We start from the raw sequence: 16,166 nt of genomic DNA, 5'->3' as shown, positions 1-16,166 counted from the left end.
TTGGGATATATAATACCAGAAATATACCAATATTGTTGCATTTGAAATATGGGAACTTAAAAGAGTATTATATCAAATTAAACAAACACCGCCAGGAAAAGTTCTGGTATGTTATTTTTTGCTAAAATATGTCGACAACATAATATTTAAAGCAGTACTGGACTTATTTAATAAGATATGGGTAGAAGGGTGGCTGCCAAGATCATGGAAACATGCCATAAAAATTCCGATAGCTAAGCTATCAGAAAGATGTATCAATAGCTGAGAATTATAGACCAATAGCACTTACATCTAACCTATGTAAATTGATGAAGAAAATGATTGTAAATAGGCTGTATTATGTGTTGGAGAGTAAGGGATTGTCAGCGCCTTATCAAAATGGTTTTAGAAAAGGAAGATCAACATTGGATGCTTAAAAAAATTGGAAACAGATGTTAAGAAAGCAATAGCAATGAAAGAGGGGTTAGTGGCAGTTTATTTTGATATTGAGAAGTCATACGACATGATGTGGAAAGAAGGTTTATTATTAAAATTGGAATTGAGGGAAGAATCTAATAATGAATTGTCTCAAACTGTAAGAGTGGAGAACGGAACACCTCAGGGGAGTGTGATAAGCCCTATATTATTTAACAATATGATTAATGACATATTTGAAGGAGTGTCATCAGGAATTAACACGGCTTTGTATGCGGATGATGGAATAATGTGGAAAAGAGGGAGGAATATATCTTTTAATATGGAGAGAATTCAAGAAGCAATAGGGATAGTTGAAAAAAGGTCTCTAGAATGGGGGTTCACATTTTCAATATCCAAAACATGCTATCAGATATTTACAAAGAACAAACAACTTAAATTGGGAAATCGTTGGAAAATCTAAGTTTAAATAAATTAAACTAAAATCTCAAAAATGTTGTTTGATGAAAAGTTAACTTGGAAAGATCATATAGGTTATATTATAAAGAAATGTAGTAAAGTATTAAACTTAATGAGAGGGGTTGCAGGACAAGACTGGGGTGCAGGAAAACAACCCTTAAAGGGTATATTTGTTGGATTGTGCGATCAGTACTAGACTGTGGTTATATTGTATATGAATCTGGATCTGCAACTATGCTAAAGAAATGAGATATCATGCAAACTAAAGCATTAAGACTCATTTTAGCAGCAGGTAAAACTACACCAGCATTACAGGTGGAAACATCAGAAATGCCACTCTATATAAGAAGTGAGAAACTAGCTTTGGCACACTGGATTAATTTCAGGGACAAATCAAAGATCATCCAGTCATCCAGTTGCTGAAAGTTGGGAAACAATAAATACACCAGGTAAAGGCTTTACATGGAAAATAAAGAAATGGGCTAATGAAAATGTTCTAGATACAAAGTCATTTGATCCAATAGTTGCAATACCTCCGATACCACCTCGGTTATTCTCACAACCTGATACTGATTTAAAGCTACATGAAATAATTAAGGGAAAAAAGGGATGGAGTTAATACAAAACCATATGTAAAAGAATATATAAAAAGTATGCATTATTCAATTCTTCAAGTATAAACAGATGGCTCAAAGAACCAAGAAACCGAAAAGACAGGGACATCTTTTTTTGTTCCAGAGTTTGAAGTAAGGAAGAATAACACATGGTACATCTGCATACTACAGTGATGACAGCAATCTTAATGGCAATAGGGTGGATTTATGAAGTAAAAGCAGATAAAATACTGATATGTTCTGACTCAATGGCGGTTCTTATGAGTTTACAATCAAACAAATATTAATGACATTTTAATAGAAATCATGATTACAGTCATGATTATACAGTCTAAAACAGATAGGAATAATAATTCATTTCATGTGGGTACCAGCACATATGGGAATTCAAGGCAATGAAGAAGCAGACAAAATGGATAAAGAATCATTAAGGATGGATGAACCAAGTATAAATATTTCACTTAGCAGATCAGAAGGGAAACATTTGGTATTGGAAGCATGCAATAGGAAATGGCAGACTTATAGGTATTCATGTCAAACAGGAAGACATTATCATAAGGTACAAAGGAGCATTAAAAAAAGGTCAAATCATTTATAACATATATAAGTAGATTAGAACAAGTTATATTCACACATCTAATGACAGGGCATTCGAATCTTAACTATACATTACACATCACAGGAAACATAATACAGGTTTATGTGAGGCTTGTGCAATAGAGGAAACAGTAGAGCATGTGTTGATGGTATGTCCTGTATGTGAAAGAGAAAGGAGGAGTCTTAAGGAAGAATTTCAAACATTAGGAACTCAAGAATTCATAATAAGCAATATCTTAAATGATGGTCCAAATGCGGGGAAACAAATGAGTGCAATAATGAGATTTATTAGGTGCAGTGGATTAAAATATAGGATATAGGGAAGAGGGAGAAACAGAGAGTTCATTATATTCACACTCCATCACAGATGGTGGCGCTATGCACCTTTTAAGTTGGTTCGAAACCCGCCATAAAACCTAAAGAAGAAGAAGAAGGAACTTGGGCACTTTTATTTTGAAAAGTAGTTTTTTCAGTGCACAAGTTACAACTTCACTGGAAATGTCCACTGCAACCTGACAGCGGATGTTTTCAAATATGTGTTAAGAGTAAAGTCTTTATTATGCATCCAAGTAAGAGCAAACTATTGCATTTAACTAACACGCTAATCGCGTAATTTGATTAAGAGAACTGAACGTGGAGATCATAAAAGATGTGGAGACTGAAAAGCGTCCGCCACAAAGCAAGCCGATCTGCCAATGATTTGGACGAGTTTAAACAGAAGAAAAGAGAGTTTGAGAAAGGTTTGTGTGTGTGTGCGCGCGCGTGCGTTTGACTCTTCCTAAACCTGTGTCACCTTTATTGTGTCCTCTCATGGCAACCTTTGACATTACATCAAGTTTGCATTGATTTGAATGTTTATTATATATTATTAATGCGTGTATTCTTTCATAGCACTTAGACAGGCGAGGAGAGACAGACAACTCATCAGTAAGAGACTTATGCTGAATGAGGATGATGAAGAAGTCTCTTTGGAAACAAGCTCCGCCCCTCTTTCACTGGAACATGTAACTCATCAGAGATGCTCATTAGGTTTTCTACTAGGCTGTATACTGCATGTATTGAAGAGGACGACAGCTCTGTCTCAACCATCTAAAATGCCCCTGTTTTTACTGTGTGTTGTTTATATAACATCAGGTCAGAGAGATGATACGTGGAGTCCAGTGTGGTGTCGAGAAGGCAGCTCATCTGGCATCTTTAAGAAAAGCACTTAGAAACCCTGACACACAACTCACTTTCATCAAGTATGACTTCAAAATCAGGACACAGCTTATTTGAACTTATTTTATGATTACACTTTGATCAAGGCTAACTAATTTAACTTTTAGTTAATGGGTGATGATCATGAAAACAGGTCAGAGTTCTATTTCACCCCAGAGAAAAAATTACAATGACATGACAATTAAGCACATTTCCCCATCAGTTCTAAAAACTTTAATGCGTCTGGATGTTTAACTTTGTTTGTAGATTTCATTATTCACAATGGTGATTCTGATTAGAACATCGTTACTGTAAAACAGGTGTCTGGACACTAATATCTTATTATTATTATTATTATTACTTTTAGTATAACAAATACTACAAAGAAGGGATGTCCTGATATCGGAATCGGGTCCAATACCGTGCTCATCGAAAAATGCTCTGATAACAAAAAACGATACCATCTAACGATACGAATGTCATTGTGTGAACATTCAGCGCACAACTTAAGATCACGTCAAGTCCTAGTGTGATTATTGAACCACAAAGGCTGCGTTGTAATGAGAATGTTTGCATGTGAAATGTGAAGCCGGCTGCACATACCAAGGAGCTCTAAAACACCATCATGAGCATCACATGCTCTTTTTGTTGCAGATGACAGCAAGCAGAGCCCTAATACACTATGTAGCATGAGGCACATACAGACCACATATTTATTTAATGAAATAGCCTTTTGCGGTTTAATAATCACATTGGGTCACGTAGTGTCCGGCTTTTCTGGAAGTGAGAAGCTACATGAAAACGATGTAACAATGCAAAAAATCTTAATGCTTCTCAAATTAGGCTTCATTTCCTTTATGAAAATTATTAGTATTATTATTTTTTTTATTTATTTATTTGATTTTCAGGTGAAATAAACATAACCCATATAACACCTAAACTAAACCACAAATTTAATTTGACTTTTTGTAATAGTAAATATAGTTTTAATAGTAACATTTTAATAAATTATATTAACACCAAGATTTTAGTGAGAAGAATATTGAAAATTAATGATTGTGTTGGCTTGATGAAGCCAAAATTCTGATTTCAAAAATGTTATTCTACAAATTTTGTTCAGGGTTTTTTCAAAATCCCTAAACAAAACCAAAAGTGCTGTTATAACCACATATGACTTTTTCTTAACACAAAGGAAGAAATTGGGTGAAAAAGTTGTGTTCAGTGATGTCATACAATGGCAGTTTATGGTGACCACCTCTTCAAGCTTCAAAAGAATGCAAAATTATAATTCAGAAGTGTAATAAATGATTCCATGAGACTCATGCTACAAGCAGCCACAGTCACACCGTGTCCTAACCTGATGTCAAACCACATGCAATAAAAGGTATAAGTTAATCTGAGTTTTTGTCCAAAACAGCTGTGATGAGTGATGGTACATTCTTTCAATCGCTTGTTTTCTATTTTTGGCATCACACGAGTGACTCTGTCAACTATGAACTGGTACCGGTCCAAATAAATAAGGCTGGGCATAGAAATGCATCAGTTCTTCTCCTATAAATTCTTCTGACAGGTTTACTAAGTTCTGTTCTCTGCTTTTATTGCAGCTGTGTTGTGTTCTGTTGTTATTATCGTTGTGGAGGACCTGTTTTTAAAAACAAGTTTTTTGCTTGAACCCCCCAATGTCACAAGGGGGCTGCGTGAACTGTTGATCTTGTGCACTGTCATGAATGTGCACAGGAGATGAATGGTCAGTGAACATTTTAAATTTTGATTATCAACAAACCTTATCATATACTTTCATAACAATCATGAGTCTCATGGAATAATTTATTACACTTCTGAAGTATACTTTTGCATTCTTTTGAAGCTTTTAAGAGGTGGTCACCATAAACTGCCATTGTATGACATCACTGAACACACATTTGTTTCACAAATTCTCCCTTTGTGTGAAGAAAAAGAAGGAAAGTCATATGGGTTATAACAACACAGGGGTGAGTAAATAATGACTGAATTTTCATTTTTGGGTGAACTACCCCTTTAATACAAACTCCAACTTTAAAAAAAACAAAAAGCAGTTTTTAAACTTTTAAAACTAGTTTAAACTTTCAGACAAGGCTTCATCAACCCAGCATTAAAGTACCGTTTTGTACTGTGTTGTATAGTCACATATTCTCACAAATGCAGTGCTAAAGGAAGTGTCTTTTTCTTTTTTTTTTAGATCAGAGAACAGTATGCATATGTTGGTGGGACAGCTCAGTGGTCATAATGCTCAGTGTCAGCTGGAAGCAGCATGTTGTCTCCATGAGCTGTCTCACTCTCCTCACCCCAGTGTTGGTCAGGCCTGTCTGCCTGCTGGCCCGTATCTCCTCACCTACCTCTCTGGTCAGAGCACCAAGTTAATGGTCAGTGTGTTACTTGCTTTAAAGTCAATACCAGTGGGATGCAGAAGACTTCGTTGAGTTTTTGTTCTCATTCTTTCCTTTAGGAACTCTGTTTATACACTCTAGGGAACCTGTGTCCTGACAGTGCTGTAGTTAGAGAGAAGCTCCTGGCTCAGGGAATGGTTTCTGCCCTGACAAACTGCTTTCAGGTAAGTTTTTATATAGTTTGCTAACAATATATCATCACTTTAAGGTTCAAAATCAGGAGCTGAATAAAAAAATGAAAAGTGTAAGAGCTTGATTTCTGCTGGTTTCACCTCAACAGAAGCTGATTGTGTATGAATAGGATTGTTTCTCTGCTCTAGAATCAGAGGTATAATCTGGCTGTGGTGGAGGCGGTTGGGTTTACTTTATCTCAGCTGCTGCAAGCCAAAGATGCAACTGAACAAATCATCCCGTAAGTTATCTTCCTTGTGTGTTTTATTAACTTCTCATGTTAGTTTGAAATACTTTTGTAGTCTGTTTAACTGAAAATGTTGGCACACTGAAATTGATAAAATATAATATAATGAAATACTGAGTGGTTCATGGCAAATAACATGATCTTCTATTGCATTGTATTTTATTTTAAACCCCTAAGAGCAGTCATGGCTTCTGGAATAATCCCTCATTTGATCTCAGCGATAACTCCAGATGCAGAGTTTGGGTTTGGACCGGCATTTGAGTGTGCGTGGTGTTTGCACTATTTAGTCAGCAGGTGTGGTGGCCTTTTCTGCTTACATAAAAACTTGTTACTCAACAGTTCCAGAAAATAACAGAGAATGGTTCTAAACCTGTTTGTAGCATATTGTCCCAGTCTGTTAGATTACATCAAATATCCTTTGACCTTTATAGAAATGAAAGATTGATGCCAGCAGGGTTGAAATATGACATTGATGTTCTGATTTGCAGTAATGTGGATAACTCAATGCTGCTCTCTCAAGGGGTCCTCTCACAGTGCACCGCTGTTTTAATAAAACTAGGAGGTGCTGTTGCTCAAGGAAACCTTTTGGATGGAATGGAGCTGGTCAGTCATCACATAGACGTATTGCCTAATTTACAAATATACTTTCTATCTGGATTAGAATCAAAATCTTTTATTGTCAAAAGAACATGCAAGGCACTCAATTACCCGTAATATAATGCATTTATTTTTTTGAGCCAACTCATATCAACAGACCAACTGCATTAGTTAGTGCATAACACACCAATATCATATTAAAGTGATGGCAACAGCCAGTGAATTTCAATCATTAATTAATCATGAGCATATTCACACCCACATAACATAGTCAAAATAATTTGAAATCCACAATGATTAAACAAATATATAGAAACCCAAAATTCATATAATTAGTACACATTGGATAATTTGTCACAACATCAAAAATCTAATCTGAATAGTACACTTTAAATCCACAATCAGTCCAATAGTACAGTGTATTAAAGAGGTCATGACATAATCTTTTTGTTATTATTTTCCCTGAGGATCACATATAATTCTTTGTGCCACAAAAATTTTGTAATATATGATCATTTTCTACTTAGTCTCTGTCCCTCTGTCTGAAACACTCGGTTTTGCCCTAAGCGCCTCCTTTAAACTTCAATGTAAATGTAAATGTATGATTGCCTAACGTGCAGCCCCTTGAATTCAGGCATATATATTTGAAATTCAGATGCAAATGAATCAGCTCCACAACAATACAAAACTCATTTTCAGGGTTTACACATAACACACCCAACACATTGCATCTGAATGTATCCAACTGTTCACTCCAGCACATCAGCACCATAAACTGTAAATATCAAGCCTTGATATTCATTGACGCATGAATGGAATTGGTCAATTACAGTTTTCCGATCAGGTCCAATAGTGTTTTTAACTTCCCCATCTTTCAATAACAGTTCCTTTGCAAAGTTTGAATAATCTTGTGACTACTTTACAAGCAATTCATGCTGATATGATCCAATAACGCATATAATACCTGCTGAAATGAACCAAACACATATTCAGTCCATGCTAAAATGCTGTATACTGAACACAATCTAATGCACAGTGAAACATGATGCACACACATATCCTATACTGGTGCGATCAGGAACTTTGTTAAACTTCAACTGCTCTTTCCTGATGTTTGGGTGCTTCAACAGAGGCCAAAGTTGAGATGCTGGTCTTCAAAAGTGCGACATCTCACATCTTCTGCCATCTGTTTTCTCTTGACGAGACGCGGTTCTCCCAGCCAGCGGCAGCAATGGAATGGAGCTGAACAGATATGTTTTTAAAAGTTGAGCTTTTACTGCTCTTAAAACGTGGCACACCAGTACACATTTATACTCAAAACGCAGAATGCGGACTCCTTTTAAGAGTTATAACTTGACATTGCATCTTTTAAAAGTGGCGCTAGATGCATGATTATGGTCGAAGAAGTTCGTCCATTGCATGTTTATGTAGAAAAACTTAAAAAAAATAGTCCAGATGGGCACAAGGTGTCTTATTTGTCAAAAGATTCAAAAAATGATTCCTCATGTCATGACCCCTTTAGAGGATAAATAGTGCACATTTAAAAATGACAAATAGACTAGACTCTCTTAAAGCATTTTTGTATGAAATCACATTTTTACAGGTAGACCGTTATATCAATTTTACCGATAATCACTTTGGAACTATTGGTTATTGGCAATAAATATATGCCAATTTATAGAGGTCGACCAATAGTGGATTTTACAGATACCAATAACCAAGGTGGTGGAAAGGGCAAACGACTGATTTATTTTCCACCAGTAAATTTTATAAGCACATACCACCCCTCTTTTTTTAATTGCCATAATAATGAATGAAAAATATAATTCTCACTGTAATGCAAACAAAAGGTGTAATCAAGCTCTCTGACAATAATTGACCCTCAGCCCTAAAACTGAACAAATGACACTGTTGTTTCAGTAATATACTGAAAAAAACTGTTGGTTCATCAAAGCACATGTAAGACATGCTAACACTCTTCCTCTGAAAAACTTTCTGTCAGAGTAATCATACCTGCTTCTTTCTGGACCATGACTTTGGTTTTTGCTGTGCAGCTCATTTGGCCACTCTTGCGTTGCCTTGGTAACCTACTGGTAAGCGGAGGGTGTGATATAATGCCAGAGGACACTCGTCTCCTCGCCGCCCTGTGTGTCTTCAGCCAGGCTTATCTTCACCCTCACCCGGCTCTGTGTAGAGAGAGCTTGTGGACCCTCAACAACCTTACCGGTGAGCAGGACACATTTAAGATGTGACATTTTCCTACCCCATTAACTCAGTACATAACAATCCAAAATAAAATAAACTAAACTTGTGTTTGATTGGAGAAAACACCATTCTCAGAATTTACAGTATGACTGTGATGCATAATTTTATTTTTCTTAGCTGGTTCCAGTGTGTTTTGCTCTGGTCTGCTGCTCCTTAAATTAGTTCCTGTGTTAATTCAGCTTCTGTCTTTCTCTAAAGGAATCAACTCTATGGTGAGTAATGTGCAAGCATATACGTATATATGCATTAGGCTTAAAATATATTATTAGGCTGTCACAAGAAAAAATGATTGGGTGTGATGACCTTAAATTGATCCATATTAAAGGATAACTTTAAAAAGTCACTTAAAAATTTTTGTAACTAATTATTGTTTCATTTCAAGAATTTTTGGAAATTGCTTGTTTTGTAATACAGGGCTTAACAATAAGATATTTTTGGTCTAGTAGTTCAGATTTTTACTTTCCCTGCCAACATTTTCACTAGTTATTTTTAGCAACATTCTTTTATATTAGAAAAAAAAAAGTTTTTTATTAAATTATCATTTTAATTTTTTAGAAAAAACTTTTGTAATGTCACTAAAATGTGTTGGAAAACAATAGCATCCTGTGTAAATTATTGATTTGCTTTCAATACTGAAAACAAAATCAATAATCAAATGACGAAATCATTAACGTTTGCTTATAATTAAAAAAAATCTCCTTTGTCGATTTAATGCGTTAATTTCGTTTAATTATATAAAAAATAACGCGTTTAAAATTAACACAATTAATCATGTTCCCAGACCATAATAAGGAATATTCATGAGCAATTCAAGCTTGAAGTATCACCTGTTTTCTCCAGGGGGCAGTAAGTGAAACTTCAGCTGTATGGTCGAGTCACAGCTTATACAGAGAACAAATCAACACTTCAGCAGACAGCAACAAGATGATATGTTCTTGCATTCAAAACACAGCTTGATGCAACGCTACTCTCGATTTAGGGATCTCAAGACGTGTTTTTCTATGTATTATACTACGTTTAACTTGACACTGTGAACGAAGCATGTTATGTTTATGACGCTACTCAACCAAAGTGAGACGCTCCAAAAACATCCGTCTGACGCAGGTATACATTGACGTGTTTTTAGACAAGCCCTCATAATAAATCTCCAACTGATTGACAAATTCACGTGAAATGGATTGCTGTGAACTGTATGCCAATGATTGATTTATGATCAATAATATGGTAGTAAACAATACATTGGATTCTATAGCCACTTTTTGTATTGACTTATCAATGCTTTAAACTCCTTTGCCACAATAATGTAATGCATTTTAATTATCTGAATAATAGTTTTTTATAATATATATTCAGATAATTAAAATTCAATAAATTATTGTGGCAGAGGAGTTTATTTGTAATTATTTAAATATAACTATTTATAATTATCTCATAATTATATATTGAATTATTGTTATTTGAGGGACTTTCTCAGCAAATATTTATATATGCTATTGTGATGAGTTGGAGGGTGTGGCCAGGCCATGAGGGTGCACGCATATCGCTGAGTTGGCCAATCAGCGGGAGAGGGATAAGGGGATCCAGAGACGCCAGATTGAGAGTAGTGTATATACAAATACGTTTTCAAGACATTAAAAAACATGTATACGAACATTGAAGGTAAGAGTGCAAGTAACAGTTCTGCCAATTGGCCCAAAACACACACCTGTTGATGGAGATACTTGTTTGATTCTGATTAATAATTAGATGCTGGTTCTCATAGTAAATCACTGTTTGAACAGATTGGTATAAGCACATGATTGATTTTATTTTTAGGTTTCTCTTCCTTGTTGTTTCAATTCCAAAATACTCATATTCACTGTCACGTCGACATTGTGTTGACATACACACCCAAATTTCAGTTCTATCATTCCCTGTATGCTGTCTGTTTTGTAAAAGGTGCTGAGAGTTGTAGGAAATATCGCCCATCATGGCACACACTACTGTGTTGGGTTGACTGATGTGGGGCTGCTCACTGCTCTCTGTGCCACACTGAAGATGGCTGAGCCTGAGGTGGTTACTCTGAGCCTGGAGGTGCTGTACATGCTGCTATCCAGCAGCCCGCAGGTGAACAGAACCTGTAAACACTTCACATGTATCACTATATGTAGCTTAGTACTTCCAGCGCTGGTGAGGTCGGCTGCCATCACGACTGCTCCGAACACAGTTTGCTTTTTTTCTCTTGCACTAAGTTATTTTAAGCTTTCTTACTTCTCACCATTGCTACTATCAATTACGACAGACATACTCTCATCTCTGTTGGTCTACATCTTACTCACCCATCGTCGTTTTAACACCGGACACATGCTGGCCAAGCGAGATTCTAAGGAAGAACAAGGGATGCGACCTGAAATGGCGGCCCCGAGGAAAACGAGCCGGTGTCAGGAACAGACTGAGGACTCGCATCCACCATGCTCTCCTGCCTAGTATTCTGCTAGTCAACGTTCAGTCACTGAAGAACAAGCTGGACGACTTCAGGGCCAGGGTTAAGTTCCAAAGGGACCTTAGAGACTACAACCTCCTCTGCCATACCTCCGGAGATATGGCTGAACCCAGCGATTCCGGACCACGCCATCCAGCCAGCCGAGTTCATTTCAGTTTTTTGCATGGACAGAACACTGGAGTCAGGGAAGTCAAGGGGAGGTGGTGTATGTCTGATGGTTAACAACAGCTGGTGCGACAGGGTGAGCATTGTTCTTCTCACACGTTCCTGCATACCTAACCTGGAGCATCTGACCATCAAATGTCACACTTTCTACCTTCCTCGAGAACAAACTCCGGTTCTGAGGGAATCAATCCACGACGCTCTGTCAATCCGGCACCTCTGCCTATAAAGTGGGGCTCGCCACTGGGAACATGGACAATTACAAAATCGCATCTTACAACACATGCAGAGCAGTGAGGGAGGCAAAGCGGCGTTATGGGAAGAAATTGGAGTCACAGTTTCAACAGGGTGGCTCTAGAAGCCTGTGGCAGGGATTGAGAACGATAACGGTCTATAAAACGAACACTGATGCTTCTCTCGCAGACGAGCTGAACACTTTTTATTTTCGCTTCGAGGCTGCAGGTTAATGGTGCTGATAGCGCCAATAGAGATAACGGGTGCTTGTACAGTGGGGCAAAAAAGTATTTGGTCAGCCACCAATTGTGCAAGTTTTCCCAATTAAAAAGATGAGAGAGCCCTGTAATTTTCATCATAGGTTCACTTCAACTATGAGAGACAAAATGAGAAAATGACCATCAAGAAACCCCAACCTTCCTGCCTTAATGACTATCGTCCTGTAGCACTGACCTCAATTGTGATGAAGTGCTTTGAAAGACTGGTCAGAGACTTCATCACCTCCTCACTACCTGACACCCTGGATCCCTTACAGTTTGCTTACCATCCAAATCACTCAACGGACGATGACATCACACATCTCCTTCACACAGTCATAGATTGTCTGGACAAGAGGAAGGGAAATTATGTTAAAATGCTGTTTGTTGATTTACATTTCAGCTTTTAAAACTATAATTCCCTCTAAACTCACCATCAAGTTGGAGGACCTAGGATTTAGCCCATCTCTGCATCAGTGAATCTCCAACTTCCTGACTGACAGGCCACAAGCGGTAAGGGTGGACAGACATGTCTCACCCTCAACACTGGAGCCCCCCAGGGTTGCGTTCGAAGCCCCCTGCTGTACTCATTGTACACTTATGACTGTGTAGCCACTTCCAACTCTACCACCACTGTCAAGTTTGCTGACGACACTGTTGTGGTGGGCCTGATCTCTGATAATGACAAGAAGGCCTGTCTGCAGAAGATCAAAGGCCTGGAAGACTGGTGCCTGGAGAACAACCTCATTTTGAATGTCAGCAAGTCAAAGGAGCTGATAGTGGACTTCAGCACAAAGCTGGTGAGGAACTGCCACCCCATTATGATCAACGGGGCCACAGTGGAGAGAGTGGACCATTTCCGATATCTTGGCATACACATCTCACACAATCTGTCATGGAACTGACACATTAACACCCTGGTGAAGAAGGCCCGTCAGCAACTTTACCACCTCTATGGTGCTAAAAAAACATTTACATCTATACCATGGAGAGCAGCCTGACAGGAAACATCACAGCCTGGTTTGGAAACTGCACAAAACAAGATAGACTGGCTCTACAAAGAGTTGTGAGATCAGCTGAGCGCATCACCCACATCAAACTCCCTGAACTGCAGTCCATCTATAGCAAACAATGCTGGACCAAAGCCAGGAAGATCATGAAAGACCTCAGCCATCCTAATAATGGACTCTTCTCTTTGTTGTGGTCAGGGAAACGCTTCCACTCCCTGGTGGTCAAAACGGAGAGAATGAGAAAGAGCATCTTTCCCCAGGCTCAAACCACAAAGGACAAAACCAGGAATATTTTCACTATTCAACACCACATGCTTGAAGCAATATTACACTCTGCATTATCATTATTATACATCTACAACATCACCTCTATAACATCAGCCTGTTGCAGGTCAACATTACTGCACAATTGCACTTTACCTTGCACAATGAACATATTGCCAGTCAAACTGTTGCTGAAACCACCTCTACATCTGTCATACTTTATACATAAAGTGTATATTTCTTCTTTTTCCTATTTTATTGTGTTGTAAATTCTCCAGAGTATATATTCCCATCTTTTTTATTTCTTAATCTTAAATTTTTAGAATTTCTTTTTTTACTTCTATTTCTACACTCTCTCTCTCTCTCTCTCTCTCTCTCTCTCTCTCTCTCCCTCTCCCTCTCCCTCTCCCTCTCCCTCTCTCTCTCATCTTAAACTGTGGAGAGAAAAGTTGTACTAAGAATTTCACTACATGTCGTACTGTGTATGGTTATGTATGTGACCAATAAAACTTGAAATGTATGATTGGCTCACTCACAGTCACTCAACAAGCCAGGTGAACTGAAGCACTGCTGCTCTTGACAGGTGCTTGAGGAGTTCACGAGGATGAATGGGGTTCCTCTGCTGGAAGCGATTCAGTATAACAGTGAAGTAGAGCAGCGTGTTAGAGCCGCCTACATTCTCCATCATCACTTCCCTTCTTTCTCTGAGGTCAGCATAGACTTATTCATATTTATGTTGCTCTGTTGGTTTGAGAACCTTTGATACTGACTGGTCTAACACAGCAACATTGAATCAACCAATGGCATAAGTTTGGGGCGGGACTGTCTGACCAATTGCAGACAGGTTGTTTTTTTTACATAAATAAATACAATTTACTTATCTATATTCACATTCCTTTTTTTCTGTTTGTTTTAAAGGTGGAGAGCCTTTCATCATAACACAGGAGTCCAAAGTCAGAACAGCAGAGATTAATTGTTTACATTTCTCTGTCGGTTACTCAAGACAGAAGTTGTTTTTTTGCATTTAAGCACTTGTAAAGTTATTCATATACTCTGGTTTTCTGAAGTGTAAAACAGAATAAACGTCTTTTTTCTGCCCATGTAAAGCATGCTCATGTTTGCTGCTACCTGCTGTTCCCACTGACCCATTGATGCAAAATACAGCATATTATATGGTACAATTATTATACAAGTGCCAAAACTGATTGTGTCTTCAAAATGTAATACTGCAGTGATCAGTGAATATGACAGCTTCACTGTACAAAAAAAGTTAATACTGCTGTATTTGTTTTGTATGCAGATATATATTATATTTCTATTTCATGAATAAAATAGTATAATTCTGTTGTAAACGTATTTCCAATCTAAAATTTACCATGATAACCATAGGTCCAATACATCATAGTCACTATCAAAGACTTTCCAGCAAGTCAGTCCATCTTTGGAATGGTCTCAGGAGTTGGTCAACATAATGATCAAAGGACATAAATTATGTTTCTTGACCTCTGATTATGTAAAAAAAAGAATCTATTTTCTCAGCTTGTATAGCGCATGCACGTTGTCGAGTTAATTGACTGGTGATTTCTGTATCTAAAAGGTGATTGGCTCTTTTACATGTAAGGTGGGACTTCCTACATCCATTGACCATTGGCTGCTGTTGGGCATTCCAATTTCTCCCATTAATTTTAATAAAAGTGGCCCATCTCTGCTAAATAATCTTTGGCCCTATAGTTATTGGTACAACTTTAAATTAAATTAAAATTAATTAAATTAAGTTCTTTCACACAGGATGGTAGTGTTGGCTAAGATCAAGAATGTACAGTTTTATTGTAATAACAGTTGAAAATCACTTGCCATTATATCAAACACAGTTGAATGCTATTTGGTTCATTAAATGAAGCGTAACATTGTCTTTGTGCTTGTTTTTGAGTTGCCACAGTATACAATGGACTGGCATGTCTTAAGGTCAATATTAGGTCAAAAATGGCAAAAAAGAAACAGCTTTCTCTAGAAACTCATCAGTCAATCATTGTTTTGAGGAATGAATGTTATACAATGCTTGAAATTGCCAATAAACTGAAGATTTCATACAAATGTGTACACTACAGTCTTCAAAGTCAAAGCACAACTGGCTCTAACAAGGACAGAAAGAGATTTGGAAGACCAGCTGTACAACTAAACAAGAGGATAAGTACATCAGAGTCTCTAGTTTGAGAAATAGACGTCTCACATGTCCTCAGCTGACAGCTTCATTGAATTCTACCTGCTCAACACCAGATTCATGTACAATAGTAAAGAGAAGATTCAGGGGTGCAGGCCTTATATTTAAGAAGATTGTAATAATAATCTTTTACATTATTAATGTCCTGACTATTCATTGTGATCAGTTGTATGCCACTTTGGTGAATAAAAGTACCATAAGAGCAAAGTCTTTACATTAATTCAAACATTTGCCTCCAGTGTGCATTCTGTTATATTAATATTTATCTATAGGTATTATATACAGGCAAAGTATTAATAGATATTGCTATTTGTATATGGTATTACTTTGTTATTACAGGGTAAAACTCCATTGAAAACAGTGGAAAACAGCTACTGTATGCCTGATATGAAAGCCTTTATGTAAGCGCGCACTGTTCAGTGGGCGTTTTCCAAACGGCATTTTTGCACCCTTGAAGGGCACTTTGCGAAGGGGGCGCAACTGTCTGACTGACAGTTGCGCCCCCTTCATATAAAAGTAAGAAAGTCCATTTTTCATAAAGGGCCCTTT

The 16,166-nt window shown here is 37.4% G+C and overlaps 1 protein-coding gene across 1 annotated transcript; it reads left to right on the top strand.

Annotated features, from left to right (window-relative positions):
- Positions 1-2,572: 2,572 nt before the first annotated feature.
- On the top strand, positions 2,573-15,807 carry LOC127660179 (transmembrane and coiled-coil domain-containing protein 6-like). Its single transcript, XM_052150288.1, has 13 exons — positions 2,573-2,824; positions 2,976-3,088; positions 3,219-3,325; positions 5,500-5,683; positions 5,767-5,871; positions 6,028-6,119; positions 6,303-6,419; positions 6,614-6,728; positions 8,777-8,948; positions 9,105-9,199; positions 10,926-11,093; positions 13,980-14,105; positions 14,315-15,807. The coding sequence occupies exons 1-13, from the start codon at positions 2,734-2,736 to the stop codon at positions 14,333-14,335; spliced, it is 1,506 nt and encodes a 501-aa protein (XP_052006248.1). The 5' UTR covers positions 2,573-2,733; the 3' UTR covers positions 14,336-15,807.
- Positions 15,808-16,166: the final 359 nt, after the last annotated feature.

This window comes from Xyrauchen texanus, chromosome 19 (assembly GCF_025860055.1).
Source record: "Xyrauchen texanus isolate HMW12.3.18 chromosome 19, RBS_HiC_50CHRs, whole genome shotgun sequence".
NCBI lineage: Eukaryota > Metazoa > Chordata > Actinopteri > Cypriniformes > Catostomidae > Xyrauchen > Xyrauchen texanus.
This window is presented reverse-complemented; position numbering and strand designations above follow the sequence as displayed.

Excerpts from the sequence above, each read along its gene's own strand:
- LOC127660179 (XM_052150288.1), top strand. The coding sequence starts at position 2,734 with ATGTGGAGACTGAAAAGCGTCCGCCACAAAGCAAGCCGATCTGCCAAT. Across the intron at positions 3,089-3,218 it reads CCCCTCTTTCACTGGAACAT|GTCAGAGAGATGATACGTGG; the intron begins GTAACTCATCAG and ends ATATAACATCAG. Across the intron at positions 5,684-5,766 it reads GTCAGAGCACCAAGTTAATG|GAACTCTGTTTATACACTCT; the intron begins GTCAGTGTGTTA and ends TCTTTCCTTTAG.